Source organism: Osmerus eperlanus, chromosome 3 (genome assembly GCF_963692335.1).
Source record: "Osmerus eperlanus chromosome 3, fOsmEpe2.1, whole genome shotgun sequence".
Lineage (NCBI taxonomy): Eukaryota > Metazoa > Chordata > Actinopteri > Osmeriformes > Osmeridae > Osmerus > Osmerus eperlanus.
The window spans coordinates 17,507,941-17,525,872 of NC_085020.1; the positions used below are offsets into that span (position 1 = coordinate 17,507,941).

Sequence of the window (17,932 nt, forward strand, 5' to 3'; positions counted from 1 at the left end):
AGTCAGCCAAGCAATACATCCCCTAAAACAATCCAACTATCCCAACTGATAACAGCAATCTAAAAAATGACATTCCTGTTATTATTTGATAGGGTGCATAGTTATTAGGCGTGGTAGCCTGAAAGACACTTTTGTTTATACCACAGGTGTATTGGGGCAATAATCTAATTTAATATTGAAGCAAATATCATGCCAAGCATCAATTGAATGTTTTCAATAGTTGTTTGAGTTCCTTCTTAAGTTCAACAACAGCATACTGACATTCAAGTTCAAGCTATACTATAATATACTATAATATTGCAGTTTCAGTAGCCTGTCGAACAGTTACCAGCAGAAGTAGTCTGTACTTGGGCATAATTTTAATTGTTGCTGAGGCATAATATTATAGAACTGCCTAAACCAAAGAAAGACAGGGTTGTGGACTTACTATTAAATTAATTAATTTGAGTAAGATCTTGAGCAATACCTCTGCCCATGTACACATTTAAATAACAGTAACATCAAGATCATTGGACTTGACGATCACAAATCGATTCCTAAGGTGTCTTTAAATGAAGACGTATTAAATCAATGACAGATACACGCCCTGCTGAGTTGAACAGAGACCATACAAGAGGGCGTGTTCTCGTGCCATAAAGTCTACTCATACAGATTTACAAGTTTCCTCACACTTAACTCATGACTGGCTCATAAAAAGTGAACACATCAGTTTTAAATTGATTCATGGGGAAAGGTATCTAATAACTCTCACTTCAACTGAATCCAAGCACAATGACTCCTTAAGTTAACGTACAATTATTTACTGGTTTTCGTGTAAAATTAAAAATGTACTGATTTGTAATTAATGTTTAGGTTCGGTTGCATTAACCTATTAAAATACTGAGGGTCACATTGGATTCAGTAACTGAAATTAGAATTTTCCTCGTCCAATAGGCTACAGATTATTACATTATTTTTTAGCATGTTTGAATGTTTTCTTTTCCCGTCAACTGCATCCTGCCTTTCAAACTAATTCCACTTCATACATGGTTAATAGTTTAATTAAAAGTTCTACTTAGGAGTGATATGTTCCGTACATGTTCATTCTAAATACATTTACAGTATACAGTGTGTTTTCAAGAGAAGGTAATTTGTATTGCTCATAGACAGGCTACTGAAAAACAACGTAAGCCAAGGCTTCACGTTATTTTTCGAAACTCACAAGCCTACCATACCAACAACACAAAAATGTCACAAAATTATACATTCACCAATTCATTAAAAATGGGAAATACATACAAAATATGTTAAGATAGATAAGATATATATATATATATATATATATATATATATATATATATATATATATAATTATATTGGTGTAAAATATAAAACACGTGAAATAAATGAAAACAACGAAGCCAAAAGTTTTCATAACAATAAAACTAAAGCATATCCATGCTTGTTATGAAAACAGGACTCTTCTGAACTCTCTGTAGGCCTACTCTTAAATAACTTTTCTGTATTTAGTGCAATTCTGTAGCCTACACTAGCCTTGATGGAGGTAGGCCTTTAAACATGTTAAGCTAGACCATGACTTCCAGTTAACTCTACATTGGCTCTTTAAATGTAGCAATCGATATGTAATTACAAATAGACTATTGATATACCTATCCGACGGTTGAAAGAAAACACGGCAACTCATTTTTTTTATGTAATCCCATATTTTTTACGAAGATTGCACTGACTGTCTCTAGCCACGGTTTCTGCCTAGTAACAGAAAGGGGCTTTATTATTATTACTATAGTCGCCCTATATTTCTGTTGTCCACGTGCTCCGATCACGGTTAACAGCAAGCAGCACAAACAGATTTGCTAGTAACTTTGTGAGTACAACTTTTTGGAGTCAACAGCGATAAAGAGAGTGAGGGGGCGGAACCCTGCTGAGCCCCTGCGCTGAACGACAGCCAATCGCTTCGTTCTCTTAACTGCCAGTCACCGAAATCCGTCCAATACCCGCAGTGCCATTTCTAAACTGTATTCCCTACTGTGTCCTCCAACTGTTGTATGTTCTGCCAATCGCTTGAGGACAGAGTGGAAAAAGGAGCAAGCAGAGTTAGAGGCAGGACAAAAGAAGTTATATAGATCTTTATGTACATATATTGTAATGTTTTAGATAACGTGGCAAGAGGAAAAAACAATAGCGGTAAGTGTGGATGGACTTCATAGTTTAGACATGGAGCCCCCTTTAAGCAAGAGGAATCCGGCGATAAGATTAGCGGATTTGGCAGCGACTCAACCCCTTCCTCATCAGAATATGACAGGCTTCCCGGGGTTGGGGGGGCATCACCCTCTCTCCCACCATGCCCACCTGCACCCTGGGGAGATGGGCAACGACCCTGGAGTGGCACTAACTCCATTTGGACCCGAGCACATGGCACAGACAAATGCTCTCAAACTTAGTCCCTCTCAGCACATTCAGAGCCATCCCGAAGCCCAGACCGCGGCATCTTTCACTTCTGCTCAGACCACAGTTGGTTTCCCTGTGGCTCACCCCCACTCAGGCTACTCAAGCAGCAGGGACTTCATCCTCAGGAGAGAGCTCTCAGCCTCTGCTATGCATGCACTTGGCGACCAGCATAGTTCCGCCTCCTCCCCTCATCACCATGGCATGTTCATCTCCCCAACAGGTGCTTATGGGCACACGGAAAGTGGTGCCCATCCACTTTTCTCTGGACTTCACGACCAATCGTCCCCAGGTGCTCATCATCACCATGCCCTCAATGGGCAGATGCGCCTGGGTCTACCGGGGGACATCTACGGAAGGCCAGAGCACTTCGGCCACAGGCCCGAGCACTATGGACCCTCTTCTCTCCATAGCTACAACTCCATGAACCTCAATGTGAACATCGCGTCTGCTCCTCACGGAGCCGCGGGGGCGTTCTTGAGATACATGAGGCAGCCCATCAAGCAAGAGTTAATCTGCAAATGGATCGACCAGGAACTAAGTTCGAAGAAGCCCTGCTCCAAAACTTACAGCACCATGCACGAGCTGGTGAACCATGTTACGGTAGAGCACGTTGGGGGACCGGAGCAAAGCAGCCACGTCTGCTTTTGGGAGGAATGTCCGCGCGAAGGAAAAGCATTTAAAGCGAAGTATAAACTGATAAATCACATTCGCGTTCACACGGGAGAAAAGCCGTTCCCTTGCCCATTCCCAGGTTGTGGTAAAGTGTTTGCCCGGTCAGAAAATCTAAAGATTCACAAGAGGACTCACACAGGTAAGCGAAAATGCATCAAGATTATCCTACTACAACTGCATGTAAACACAACTCATGGAGAAATTCTCCTTGTATCAATGAAACAGTGTAGAATGGTTGAATACACGAGTATAAGCTGCTATTCAAACAGCCGGGGACAGTGACCGTGCGTAAAAGTAACGGGAGTAGTTTTATACAATAATTAAGTTAGGATACAGTTGAATGTAAGTCACTAATTTCGTATTTGAAGCATGCGCTATTTTACTCATACATACGTGGGGACAAACGTGGGAGGATTAGAGCATATGGTTTGTAAAACGTGCTTACGTACTTCCAAATGAGTGCTCCTGGTAGAATACGCGTAATGGTTCTCAGTCCGCATGGACGTTTACAGCTCTGGGAGTATGCATTGAGATATCGACTAAACACATCACTCAATGCATTTTGTTCAGGGTTGAACAAGTGCTGTTATTTGTCTTTTGACATTTGACTAAAACAAAATATGGCAGTCAGGGTTCAAAAGAAACATGCTATAGGCTATATTTGTTAAGCATCAGTAGCCTAGTTGTATAACCATATAACCATAACATAAACTACATTTTGTTTTTGTCTAAAAGTCGTATCTAAACAAAAGAACTGTTCCATCGGAACATATTGAGCAGTCACTCAAAAAGGCAATCTATACCACCAGAACAGAATTTATGCATTCTCAATCTCACTATGCCAATGCTATGTGGCCATGTTCAGTCAATTTATCGGAATTCAACGGAAGGAACTCAAGGTCCCTTATTTTTCCGTATGTGATTATTCTCAACCCCGATGGCACACATTCCATTATGAATCAAGCAAATATTTTCCAAGCAGTGATTTTAGCAATCAGCCCATGCACCTGTTTGTACTTCTTTTTTTCTTGTCCTTATTTAGCCTAAAATATACCACATCACGTCAGCACCTTTCTCCTCTGAGTAATTTCCATTGACAACTGTCCATTGTGGCACTGAGTTTACATCCTCTCCCCATGTACATGAGTAGGCCACATGAGTATGACAAGTTACACGTGTTTATCAATGGACATGCCTCCGATATAAGGGAGTGAAGTGGTGGCGGTGGAGATGTATAATAAATAAGGTATGTTGGGGAGGAAGGCCTCGCGGCGGAGTGGGCTGCCACACCGACCGTTTATGGAGTAATTACACTGGAAGTGGTATGTTACCAAGCAGTTAAGTGACGGTTTCAATTAGGCTGTTGGCCTACTTTTGATCTAGCATGCAAACAGTTATGTTGAAAGTGCAGGAAATTAATTGATATTTGTGTGAGTGTGAGCAAAATTGATATTGTGTGTTCTAAAATGGTGAGGATTAATTATTGAAATTGACCGATCTTACAGGTTCTAACATTCATGTTATTGTTCTGACTGTAATGACTTTGAAATAACCAACTGATGTTATCGTGTCATAGATGATATCATGTTTGACTGTGCCACGCAATGATATTTATTTATTTATTTCAGGGGAGAAGCCTTTCAAGTGCGAATTTGATGGATGTGACAGGAAATTCGCCAACAGCAGCGACCGGAAGAAGCACTCTCACGTCCACACCAGTGACAAGCCTTACTACTGTAAAGTGCGCGGCTGTGACAAGTCCTACACACACCCCAGCTCACTACGAAAGCATATGAAAGTCCACTGCAAATCCCCTCCGCCCCCCTCCGCCAACGCTTCCTACCTTTCATCCACGAACCCTCTAGGCGCCCCCCTTTCGCCTTCTTCTGAAACGCACAGGAACCGGTCCACAAACCTCTCGCCTCAGGTTACCAACCTCAATGAGTGGTACGTGTGCCAAGGGAGCGGGGGACCCAACCACCTCCATACCCCTTCCAGCGATGTGCCAACGTCAGATTCGGACGATGAGGATTCTTTCCGACACTCAGACCCTAGAACAATGCTCTAATGTTTACAGACAGGACATATTTTATTCCCCACGTCATCTCCCTACCGGTAAAACATATAGTGGCCCTTGAGCGTAGGAGTTTAATAACTGTATAAGCATATCAACTATTTTAAACATCAAGTAGCCTAAAATGCGGTGGAGAACAGACTATGGGGGAAACATGCCTTGATATGAGCCCTAATTTTCCCTGGAAAGAAGTGAATGTATGGACATTACAACACTGTTCAACCACAAACACTTTATTTAGATTGGAATAGTCAGTAGGCCTGTACGTTGTTGCTAAAGCTACAGAATATTCAGTCATTCAAAGATTTGTTTCATGAGTCACATAGCTTAGATATAGGCCTAACGGTTTTATTCTGAGAAGCAAAAACCTTCTCAAAAGGAAATGTGTATAGGTAGACCAACATACATGAAGGTTAAATTGTCATTTACCTGATCGACATTCCCAATCCCTCGACTTGTATTTAGGTAACATGCCTTATCCATTATTGTCTAACCCCAGAGTATTAGCCTACAAGAAACCAGCGCTGTTGCCATCAGTAGTCGCTGACCAGCATATTGAGTAGCTAACTTCCAAATATGAATGGAGCTGCATTTTTCATTTAATTCGTCCAAATATCCATTACACCAGTTGCATCAGTTGAGATAAGGTCAGGAATGTAAACATAACAGATTAGCTAGATCAGCAACAGCATACAGCGGCATATATCACCCGGAAATATATGATAAACATACAAGTGTCTTAAAGGGTTCATACATTAGTTTGAAAAATTTATACAATAGCTATGTTTGGATGACATTTTTTAATATTTAAGAACTATTTAAGACTATATTTTATGCAACAACAAAAAAATACACAGGTGTTACGCTCGTTAAAGAGTACGAATAAGTCCCCTGAGAACCTAAATATGTAGACTGACAGGCTTTGTCCCTGACGCATTTGTATATTAACTGTATTGATGCTCGTGAATGTTATTGTAGTTTTCATGTTTTGTACATTGTAATTTATTTGCTGGTATCAATGTCGTGCTGGAATTACAGAGACACCAAAGAATAATAATATCAATTTTGGTGAAATGTATTAACTGATGCTTTTTACTGTGTTCTGTAAAGGAAAAAAAACTAATTATTCTTACTTGAATAGGCTGTGTAATGTGAAAATCTCTTTTCTCGCATGCCCTTTGTAGTAATCTGTCTTTGAGGCGCATGGTACTGTTGGTTATGATGGATAAAACGTGATGGTGAACCAGATTTGATTGTGCAGACCCTTGATGTTCGGGATAAATTTGACAACACAAGTTTACGATTAACCTGAATAAACACTCCAGGCCATGTAGTTAACAAGTGTCTTTTAGGACAGACAACATTTTCATTTATAAAGGGCACCGATGTGTCTAGAAAGAAGAAGAAATATAAAGCTGAGTTATGATCTTAGGTCATATCAGCAACCTGACACAAAGTTTGACGATTCAAACTCGAGGTTTTCAAACATGCTACCAAAATTGAACAGTGGCTGAACATCTAGACTTGTAAATGAAATATGGATATGTGAATTGTCTTACAGTCCAGTACACGGATATCTCAGGAATAACCACTAACTCTGAGGCTGGTCTAATCACTAGGCTAATGGCGGAATTTACAGACCCCTAATGGCGTTCTTTCTGAAAGGCGGGACAGCACAAAGCAGAGCAAGCATGAATCATTCATGGGAAAAATAAAAGATAAAAAGATATCTGACAATAAGCAGGACCGTGTATAGAGTATATGAAACAAGTCCCCCTCTTATTTTCACCATTAAAACGCACAATCTCACTTTCAAAGTGTCCCCTGTCCCGTCTATAGAATTAAAATTGACCAACGCGAGTCGTGCACCACTTCAAAGGCCGCTACTTCTGAGCGGAAGGCTGGACGCTTTGCCAGTCTTCATGGTGCGTTAGGATTTCTATGGCAATTGGGGAGCGAGACGCTCACATTTGAATATGTCTGGTCCACAACACTAACTGCCACTAAATGAACTATCATCAAAGCACTCTGAGCACCTACTCCAGAAATGCCTCATGTGTCACCGCAAATACATTGTTGACAGAGAAACAGCCTAATGTGCAAGTGCATGTTTGCCACCGCTACGGAGACAGGTTTCGCCACATGAACAGGTCATTCTGTAAAACAATTACAGGAGTGGTACGGTCACGAGGTAACAGGTAATATTTCATTCAATGCAGACCCCATAATAAGTCACGCACGTTTTGAATCCTAGAGTCAGTCCACATTGAGATATGTAGCCTTTTGAGATTGTGATATTGTTGGGCACCCGTGATTTTCGGTTGGACAAAGCTGAATGGAAAGCAAGAAGGCAGCATTCTCTACTTATTTTCTGGCTCCCACTCTAGCAGGTGCAACGGCCCCACCAGAAACTATGCCATGGCAAAAAGCAAACAAGTTATTTATAGGCTATGTGCGTCCTAATTTATAGAAAAAGCAGCAGTTGTAGGCTTTTGACCTTTTTGGGGGTCTCAAGAGCTTCCCTTAGGTCCTACAAATGTTGTGTCTTCTAATTAGGTTTGTTTATGGGAAGCACTCTTGCTTTGCATTTCGCTTTTGTTCACAAACATTTATTTGGACATGGGTAGAGTATTCATGCATTTATCTAAAACAAGTGCTCCTGAATGTTGCAAAATAAACACGATGAAAAATAACCAAATAGACGGTTCCCTCGGCTTGAAAAGGAGAGACTTCTTAAAAGGAGTGAAGCAGTCACCGTTCAATGAGAAGCTCTTTGAAGTAGAACTTATTATCTGAGGAATACTTTTTGGTTGTCCTAACGACGCTGCTGAATAGGAAAGGCACTCCTTTGTCAGCGATTTGTTCTCCTTTAGTGGGATGCCCGTGGAAATCACTTACACGGGCCACCTTAACATGCTGCCTGCAAATCAGTAACAGGCAGAGTCAGACATGCAGACGCCACTGGGGAGAGGACAAAGCAAAAGTCGCGGTGAAACCGGGGTTCGTTCTCTCTCATTTCGTCCTTTATAAGGGCTGAATGATAATTTCTCAGACGACCGTAGAACCAAAACAAATGCTGTCTTGTCAGAGTTTACAAGCATTAGCTAGTCATCTCTCTGAGCATCAACACAAAGCCTACATTAAAATGTTTTTGAGGTGATCCTTTGCCTGAACAAAGTCAAAGTTTCTGTTGTTGGATCTAACATATACTGATTGTATGCTACCGTTAACCTATAAACTCAAGGCAACGGCAGCCGGTGGTACTTTAAATAAAAAAGTGTCATGGTCAAGTCTGTTCATACCAGATTTTGGACAGCAACAGGGATAAGTAGTGGGCCCACATAAAAAGAAGACTACGCGCAGTGCCTAAACACAGCAGAACAGCAACACCTTGTGACAAAAACGACCCCTTGAAGCAGAAAACCGTTTTCTAATTTGAAGAAAGAGCGAGAGAGATTAAACTACTATTTTAGATGACTATGCCATATTTTCAAATAAAATACCCCAAAATGAAAGCTGAGATCACCCAATAGAATTGCTTTAACAGAACCTTTTCTTCCATATTATGTTGAACTTCCAAAACTTCTGTAAAATAGGAAGCTTTTATAAACATAAAACAATATGTCTATAAAATATTCTTCCAGTTTTATAATTTTTTTGAATATCGTAAATCGAAATGGGAATAGTTGCTTACGGTAATACATTGGGTGCCTACGTTGAAATAGTAATGCTCGTAAAAAACTAAATGCAGAAAAAAGATATACCATCTTACTTTTATTTTACAATATTTTGACAGGGATCTCATGCATGCACTTAGGCTAACACTTGTTGTTGCATTTAGTGTTGCATGAAATTCTATTTTGTCTTTTATGACGGCTTCTATAGCCGAAGACAAACATAGGAAAATGTTGACTTAGTAGGCTATATTCTCTTGATATTCGGAACAAACCCCCAACCCAACACATGTGTTAAATGTCTGAGACCAATTACCATTTAGTAACTTTCCACCTGTTTTGGCACTCTTAAGACCCTTTAAAGCAACATGTCCCATGACGAAAAATATGTACACGATTAAAACAGCCGTGTTGTCTCTTCCTTGTCAAACAGACAGTTTCTTACTTTCCAACATCTGACCCCGTCTCCCCCTCATCAGCATGCTATGCTAGAGTGAGAAAACTGGGCACATATTCATTCTCTAGGCATTTTGCCAATATCTTCCATGCACCCTACCTGGCTACTAGCTTAAGTTTCATGAATAAGTGAGAAACAGTCGAATCCAGTTGCAGTTGCACATGCTACTTCACCCGGTCAGCTCCTAACCTCTAATACCCAAGATAACACACGGAACAGTATTTATCAAGACAGCGGAAAAGGGCACGTTGTTTCTCGCGCAGTGAGTATATGCGAAGTTGTCTATAAAGAACGAATTAGACCGAGAAGTGAGATAGACCGAACGAATGAAAACTTTTAGTCTCTGAAGGGATAAACCAACAGAGAAACGAAGCCGTAACCTGAGCTCTATGTGCTGTAACTACAGGAAAGTTGGGTAGTTGGGAAAGTTGAGGAAATGTGTTGTCCCTTTGGATTAGAGGCTGGGTGACTGGATGTTCGTGGTCTGGAAGCCTAGAATCTGAACTCTCGGCTCGCTCGACCCTTATTCGAGCAGCTGTGGTTTCACCTATTAGCCCCTATGTCTTTCCGAAAGGAGTGCTAGAGTTAAACATCCTACAATGGGCTCGCCGGGGGGGCACTCGCCTGACCTATACCGAGTCTTAATAGTTTTATAGGAACTTCATTAAATCAATTACCTAGTGAGCACATCATAATGTACTTGTAATTAACTGTGAAAAGCTGAATTTTTGTAACACGTTAGAGAGGAAAAGCTGACGGGACTTGTGTCATGGGCTGGACGCACTTTGTATGTCTTTGGCTGATTTCCGTTTGCATGTCAATTTATTTAGCTACACTGTTGAGATGGTTTATGTTGTTACGTCTGATCCCGCCCTGTATATTTAGGGAAGCACATTTAAGGTGTGGTCCCAAATGTCAAGTAGCCTATAATTTCCGTTTTCAGGTTTGAGAAGAAAGCTAAGCACTCACCAAAAACACTCAATGAGATTTAGGCATTGGACTCAGACAAAGAAACAGAGACTTAATGGCAACAGTAAAGTCAGATCACCCTGGACTATATGAACCCGAAAGCCTGCCGGTTTGGAAGTTAGTATAAAACTGACCAAAGATTATTTAGCCTGAAATGGAAATGCTCTTTCAGCTGGCCTGAAACATGTAGCCAGGCTACTGCAATCATAACATTCATTAGATAAAGGAGTCATTAAATTAAAATATATTTATATTGATAATTTCTCAAATGAAAATGTTTAACATTCTGTAAATGCAGGGCCTGTATATTATCATCTGAAACTGACAACACATTGCCAAAACAAATAGTTGTCCCACAGTTTTAGGCAGACTGATAGTCTGCAAATACATAATATATTTTCATATGAATTAATGTTTCAAAGTGAATATTCTAGAATATTCAAAGGAAAGTGTAGACCTATCTGCAAACCCTAAAAAGTTGCAAAACATTTTCTGAGCAAACAAAAGATTGTTTTTTTACGAGATTTTAACGGCTGATTCAGTCAAAGAACTCTTATAAACCAGGAAACTTACCAGATTTTCATATAACTGCCTACATTACAGTTATACGATAACTCCATGTCTCTCTCTCTTTATTTATTTATTTATTTATCTCCCTCCCTCTCTCTCCTGTCATCATGTTATCATCACGCCTTTGGCTACTTTTCATTCATCCACCCCTCCACAGCAGAGCAGATGCATCACCCTGCTCTTGCCTGTCTCCATCCCAGAGAAGCTGACATAATATCAGGCGCTCAGTAACATCTGTGGGGGTAGAGACTTGGTGCCGGTCCAAAGCCCCATGGTCGGGTCTGGGAGCCCCTCCAAGGCAGCAGGTGAAGAGAGCAAGGTCGTCCACGGACGAGTGTCCAAGCCAGGGCCTGATACCTGGCCCCGCTTCAGCCCGCTGGACAGAAGGTAGAGAAGGAGGGGAAGATCAGCGTGCTTATGCAGTACGGACATTGGCTAAGTGCTCTTTCCTCCTGTGTTACAGGGGATTGCTAGAAGCTTGTAAATGTAGGATGTTTGGTTCAGTGTGTTGGCGTAACGGTGTATTAGCCAGCCGGCTGTATGATAGTAGAGGTGGTTGGGTCACGTGATGTTTTGGTCATGCAGGCCTCAGATGTGGAACAAGACTGAGTTTCGGTCTAATGGTAGCTGTCTCAGGTTATCATGCAAGCCTTGGCAGTCAGCACCTGGTTGGTCATTGGGACCTTAAAACCTTAAAGCCTGTTAAAGCTGAATGGAGAGTTGACCATAATCACAACTGATAGTGTAATAGATGTAGTCTGGTTCAAGTCATGTGATTAGATGGTCCTGTCCGAGACTTGGTCTTATTAGTGTCAACGCTGGACCACAAAGAAAACCTTTTCATCCTAAAGGAAGATGGGGCTTGGCACGGCTAATGGTTGTACCCTTTGTCTGCTTTGGTGCTCACACTTAATTCTGCATCGTTGTCCTGAATTTAATGCATGTAGGTACTTCCAAAGCTGTCTGAGGTCATTGATGAAACAAAAACCATATTCTCAGTCAACGGTCATGTTAAATAAGGTCTGACAAATGCCCAGTGACCATAGCTTGTTCTCTGTAACTTTAAATTAAATAAAAGCAATTTTATCTTCTTTCTTCAAAAGCTATTGGTATGAGAGAAATGCTTTAAAAATGGTGAAGATATGCTGGCGCAGAAGTTATCTCCAACAACAACAGTGTCCTGACAGGAAGACAAAATAGAAACCCAAATTGATTTCTTAACCTTTCAAGTGATCGCATTTGCCATCACCAACCCCTGCAGCCCAATTTCAAGTCTGCATCGTTTTCTTTCATACCCAAAGCGGTATCTTAATGACACGCCTCAGGATGGGTCATAACATTTGAACAAACACCTTTTCCGATGAACCATATCTATCTACCCCCATTCTCCATCACTCTTTTTTCACCATCACCCCTTCCAATGTGGGCAGTGATTGGTATCTCCCCCAGATTTGTGTGGAACTATCAAGCCTGCAACATCAGAGGACTAGCCCGAATGCTTACCCCTCGTTGTAGAAAAGGTCAGCATTCAGAGAGGAAGAAATCGTTCTCTCACAGCTGGAGAGGTGAGGTGAGCAGGACCATCCACAGAAGGGAAGACAAGCAGAGTAAAAATAGAAATAGTGAGAAGCAGGACTAGGGGTTAGAGATATTGGGAAGCAGAGAGAGAGAGAGAGAGAGAGAGAGAGAGAGAGAGAGAGAGAGAGAGAGAGAGAGAGAGAGAGAGAGAGAGAGAGAGAGAGAGAGAGAGAGAGAGAGAGAGAGAGAGAGAGAGAGAGAGAGAGAGAGAGAGAGAGAGAGAGAGAGAGAGAGAGAGAGAGAGAGAGAACATGAGAAAAACAAGGTGATGGGTGGTGGTCTGTTGGGGTACCAACCGGTAAGGAGACACAAACAAAATCATATAAACAATGAGATAACACACCAGATACAAATCTTATCAAATAAACAGCAGACCAAAATCTGGCCAGTCAGTCCTAAGTCAGTCGCAAGCTTTGCCTGCATACAAATGCAGTAGGGGGTCTGACTAACTCCACATTGTGAAGTCCCTCTGTAGCCTATTGTAGGCAAGTTCTCAAAGTGTGGTGTCTGAATAACCTAAGTCCCCTATAACTCCCTTCTCTTCAATGGAGTTCTAATCCAGGGCGATAAGCCCGTAAGATAGCACTGAGGACTCCACGGAGAGGGCCTCAATGCGTCACCAGCCATGCAGAAGGAAGACCTCCCTCTGGTTCCATATAGAGGTAGAGCAGGATGGATCTAAAACATCACAACACTACTCACCTCTCTATATAACTCACCTCTGGGATTGGCAACAACAGATATGGCTTTATGGCTTTGGAGCCATAAAGCGACTAGAGATAATGGGGGACTTTGTGTTTCCAACTGACCAGGGATAAGCTCAAAAATAGATGTGGATAGGCTATAAGATATGTGATGCACCTCTAACTGATTTTGGAAGGGCTCAAAGAAAGAGTGAGGTGGGTTATTGGAGGAATAGTTCAAGATGTTCCCGAGATAAATGAACATAATGTTTTTTTGACATTCATGTTGAGGATTGAGGATTCTGTAGGGTTTACCCAATAGTTTTTTGGCCAATGGTGGTCTTTCCGAAGGTCATCCAATTGGGTTTGATGACTGTGACAGTCGTAGACATGAGCTAGAAGTGGGAAAACCTGTTTATCTTCCGAGAGAAGCAGGAGGACGGTTTCTCTATGTGTTCATTCAGCTGCTCGCAATGTTTGGGGCTATCTCGTTGTTAAGATCAGTGACCTATGCTCTTCTGTTAAGCTCTCTCTTGGAAGTCGCTTTGGATAAAAGTGTCTGCTAAATGCATGCATGTAAATGTAATTTAACAGTGGTAGTTTTGAGTTAGTTTCCTGGGGATCTTGCTCTGCCAGGGATATAGAAGCAAAAAAAGTCCATAAAGCCTGAGGCCAACCTTCCGTTGATGCCTTTTCTTGGTGGTTAAGACACCACCATTCACTCTCTGCTGGCTAATCGGCTTAACAAACTCGCAAAAATATCCTTGTTTTGATTGCCTTTTTCTTATATAAAGTTCAAAACTGTCAAACAAACTGAACTTAGCTCACCTCTTAGGATAAGCCCTGGATGTCTTGATGGAGCTTGATATATAACGTCCATAACATTGTGGGTGTGTCCCAGAGGGCACTACCGCTGGACTGTCCTAATCACAAGACTAATTGTATAATTAGGCCGGCCCCATTGGGGGGCTACACCTCTTGCTCTCTTCCTGACACTTGCCATGGTAAATGACAGAATATCTCACCAACTCGCACTGCAGATCCATCATACTGACACTGCGTCAGATACAACAGCATATTAATGCATGATATAATACGTAGGATAATGATGGAAAATATATAGGAATGAAATATAGTCCATTTTAACCGGGAGATATTTATGTTTTTGCTGAAGATACTATTTTCAGAGATTTCTGTCTAATCCATGATTGACACAATGTGGAGTTGTGAGTGGAGGTCACCTGTAAGATGTAAATGATGATCACTGCCCTAGTACTGTCATCCAGAACATATGACATGCTCTTTCATGCCAAAAGCCAGGATAATTTCAAATGTCTATAAGATGGTGGTCTAATAGGTGAAAACTTGTCATTTGTTATATGGTACACCTCCTTGCTTTATGGTACTAGATGAAGCCAATGTTCACAATTGTTCCTTGGCGTCATCTTAGTGGCTTAAACAACAGGATTCAGGTGTCCTGATGCAGAGAGATCATGGCCTGTCTCAATACATTATGAAAGTATTTTATTTTCTTACATTCCTATGAAACATTCAAATACACAACCCGCCCCTCCCTTGTGTTTCTCGGTGTTGCCATGCCCATTATTACGGCTGTCAAAACTTGAGCGGTGAACGTGAACTCCGAGTGAAGAGGCTGCGGCAGGCGCAGCCCGGGGGAGACGGGACTGAAGGTGTGAGCGTGCGCTGCTGGCTCCATGGCCGTGGCGGGGTTATGACACCTCTCCAACCGGGAGGCCCCCACGGGAACCCTCATTACTACGGCTCCTGTAGCAGGACGCTGCGCGCTGCAGAGCGGAGATGAGGCGGTGACTCCTCACCTGAGAATGGGGGAATCCTGTTCGCATCCCAGCAACTGTCGGCCTGTCACGGTGCAAGGGGAGAAGATCTCATGATAGAGATGATAATAAGGATAATAACCATTCTATGTTTACGGAAATGCCTTATTTATTAGTGCAAGATGACAGTGAGGCTCACAGTGATGGTCAGAAAGGGAGGCAAATGTCAAGTTAACTGCTACTCCCCAGAGAGAAATATCGCACTCCCTGATGCAACCTTGACAATTTGGAGCACCACATATGATCAGCATATATGTCCAATAAATAGGGACTTTGTGACGTGCTATTAAAAGTCGATAATTCAAATTTTATTTTAATTTCCGAGTCTGAATTCACTGTGAGAAGTTCAGTTCAAAATATTTTTGTAGCCATTAGACGCAATTTAAATAAAAAACCATTATATTGCAAAACGTTTTCTGGTAATTAAGAAGGCAAAATAATGTTTGTCTTAGTTGAAAGGGAAAACTAATTCTGTTGAAAGAAAAATGATCAGAAACCTTATCACCTGTAAATATCCCTGGAATGCTCGTTCCATGCGGTTTTACATGCTTCCAACTTTTTTATGACGCGTGCTAATAAATGAAGGGATAAAGTTCGTTCAAACTTCGCCACTACATACTGTGACCGAGATTCAAAGGGCAAGTGGTGCTTCATTAACCGTATCCCCGTTTACTTTAGTTCCCCCCTGAGTCTCAGAGAGAGCGGATTAATGTCAATTACCTGTCATTGCTGAATGCCAACAATATGGATGTTGCGTGGCATAATATTAATTGCTTTGCAGTCAGTACAGCCAAAGTTTCAATCCGTCCTCAAACTCTGTCCGCTATCGAATGGGTTTATATGATCATACCATAGTAGGCCAGGCCTACGATTATTGAAAAAAAAAAACATGTCCAATGATGCATGTTGTGTTGTTCATTAACAGCAATAAATATTAAACATTGCCATGAACAATATGACACTTTGAATGGTCTTTAAAATTCGCTCTGCAGGCAGAGGAACATGGAAAACAGTTCAGCAGAACTCCAATTCCGTTGAAGATGATTTCTGTGGTAAAATAATTGTAGCCTATATTGTGTAAAAAATCTTCCTATAAATCTTCAATGATCTTAGATAGCCTATAGGCTACAACACAATGATGAGAATTTTAATATAATTAGTTCGATAATCAATATAGCCAATTATTTAAATAAAAGACACACAATGATAAATAATTTGGCAATTTAACCTGAGCTATATGCCTTGTTTCCAAAAATGCTTTGTTTACTTGATCCATTAGGGGCCTACTTAATTTCCGTTTTGAACAATTATGCGGTCTTATCTTAGAACATGTTTATTTTGTAAGTAACAAGCATTTTCGACTAGACTTGACGACTGTGTTACGAAAACAACACACACAAAAGACATCACACAAGTCCTAACTTCGGAACACAGACAACAAGAGAATTCTTTCAACGTCTTGAATCGGGTCTATAGACCTTCAGTGCTCTCAGGGATGAAAGACAGCTCTTGACTCTTTCTTTCAAGGAGACCAATACGCTTGTCAGAATCTTGAAAGAGAAAGGGGACAAAATAATACGTGCCTTGCGCGCGAGTTCTGGGTTATCAGGTTTAATTGGATTACTGAAGATGATGTTCGGTCCATGTTGGACCGAGTGGCAAGAAGGATATATTTAAGACTCCATAACATGTTTTTTTTGTGTCTCTTGAAAAAGACACTGCACGCTTGCCTAGTAGAATCACAAATGCTTTGTAATTAATACTCTTTGAGACCTGTGAGACACATGGTAGGCCTGTAACCTATTATATCCAAACTTTTATGAAGTTGATTCACTTCGATGTAGTTTGAAACACTCTCAACCATGTACGACTGCTATGCATATACTTATAAACGGTGGGTTCTGTACAAGGGAATATGAGCAATCCCCCTAAAGCTATGCTGTTAGAACTATAGGCTTGGAGAAACTGTAGCAAAGCACCAGAACTCATGGTCAACACACAGGGGATCGAGATGACAGCGATCAAGAACGCACATTATTTGACATTCTCTCTACTCCTCAGGGCACACTCAAAAACACATCCCCGGTCTGCCGGTCAAACAAACGGTAAAATGAGATGAGTTGTAACGCGAACACGACAGCTAGACTGAGTAACGGGGAAAGAGTCGGAATGTGGTCTCTGGCGGAGTCGCTGTCTGTGCTCACGCGGCGGCAGCAATAACAAGGTGCGCGCAGCTGAGCGTGCAGGTGCCCATGCCGCGTGCCCGGTCTCCACCTGCTCCCGTAGGGCGCACTGATGAGGAGACTCCAGTGTCAGAGACGTGTGTGTGTGGGTCTGTGTGTTTTCATAAATGAAAGTCGGAGTAACAAACATAAAAGCCTACCCTATAATTTTCCTTCCTGATATGTTAAGCAACTTCTTATTTCCGTGTACTTTTCTCATATTGGACCCCAAAAAAGAAGCTCAATAGCGAGTCAGTGAATCCTGTTTACACATTCTAAGAAAAACGTTTAAAAATAGATGATAAGATTCCGTTTCTAAATTAAAAGACAAGACCATCACATTATGATGCCACCTTTTCGGTGACGGTCACATGCAACCAGACAGATAGACTCAGAGACAGACAGACTCATCTGCTGCCCCAAACGGCCTGTCTGGCTAAGTTATTTGGATGCACTACTACCCCCAAGGAAGTGCTTGTACAAATCGAGCTTTGGCTTTTAACCTTGCATTTTAAGAGATGTAATGCGCATGATCAATCAACATGCCTCGCATATGTGAAGGACACGGGCGTGATTAGGTTCGCCTCTCCGCTTGCGCCGTCCCCCAAACATCAACCGGGGGAGCGTATATCTGATGCATTCATAAATTAGATGAATTACATATTTGAATAAGAGCAGTGACAGTAAAAGAGAATTAAAGTTTTCCCCCAGTCCCCACAGACGTCCTTG

The 17,932-nt window shown here is 41.5% G+C and overlaps 1 protein-coding gene across 1 annotated transcript; it reads left to right on the forward strand.

The window, feature by feature from the left end:
* The first annotated feature begins 2,080 nt into the window (after positions 1-2,080).
* On the forward strand, positions 2,081-6,460 carry zic5 (zic family member 5 (odd-paired homolog, Drosophila)). Its single transcript, XM_062457518.1, has 2 exons — positions 2,081-3,259; positions 4,749-6,460. Exons 1-2 carry the CDS (start codon positions 2,215-2,217, stop codon positions 5,186-5,188), a joined length of 1,485 nt encoding a protein of 494 aa, XP_062313502.1. The 5' UTR covers positions 2,081-2,214; the 3' UTR covers positions 5,189-6,460.
* The last annotated feature ends 11,472 nt before the right edge of the window (positions 6,461-17,932 follow it).

What these genes read in the sequence shown, in the direction of transcription:
- zic5 (XM_062457518.1), top strand. Translation starts at nt 2,215, where the DNA reads ATGGAGCCCCCTTTAAGCAAGAGGAATCCGGCGATAAGATTAGCGGAT. An exon ending in TCACAAGAGGACTCACACAG is followed by an intron (nt 3,260 to 4,748) that starts GTAAGCGAAAAT and finishes TATTTATTTCAG; the next exon opens with GGGAGAAGCCTTTCAAGTGC.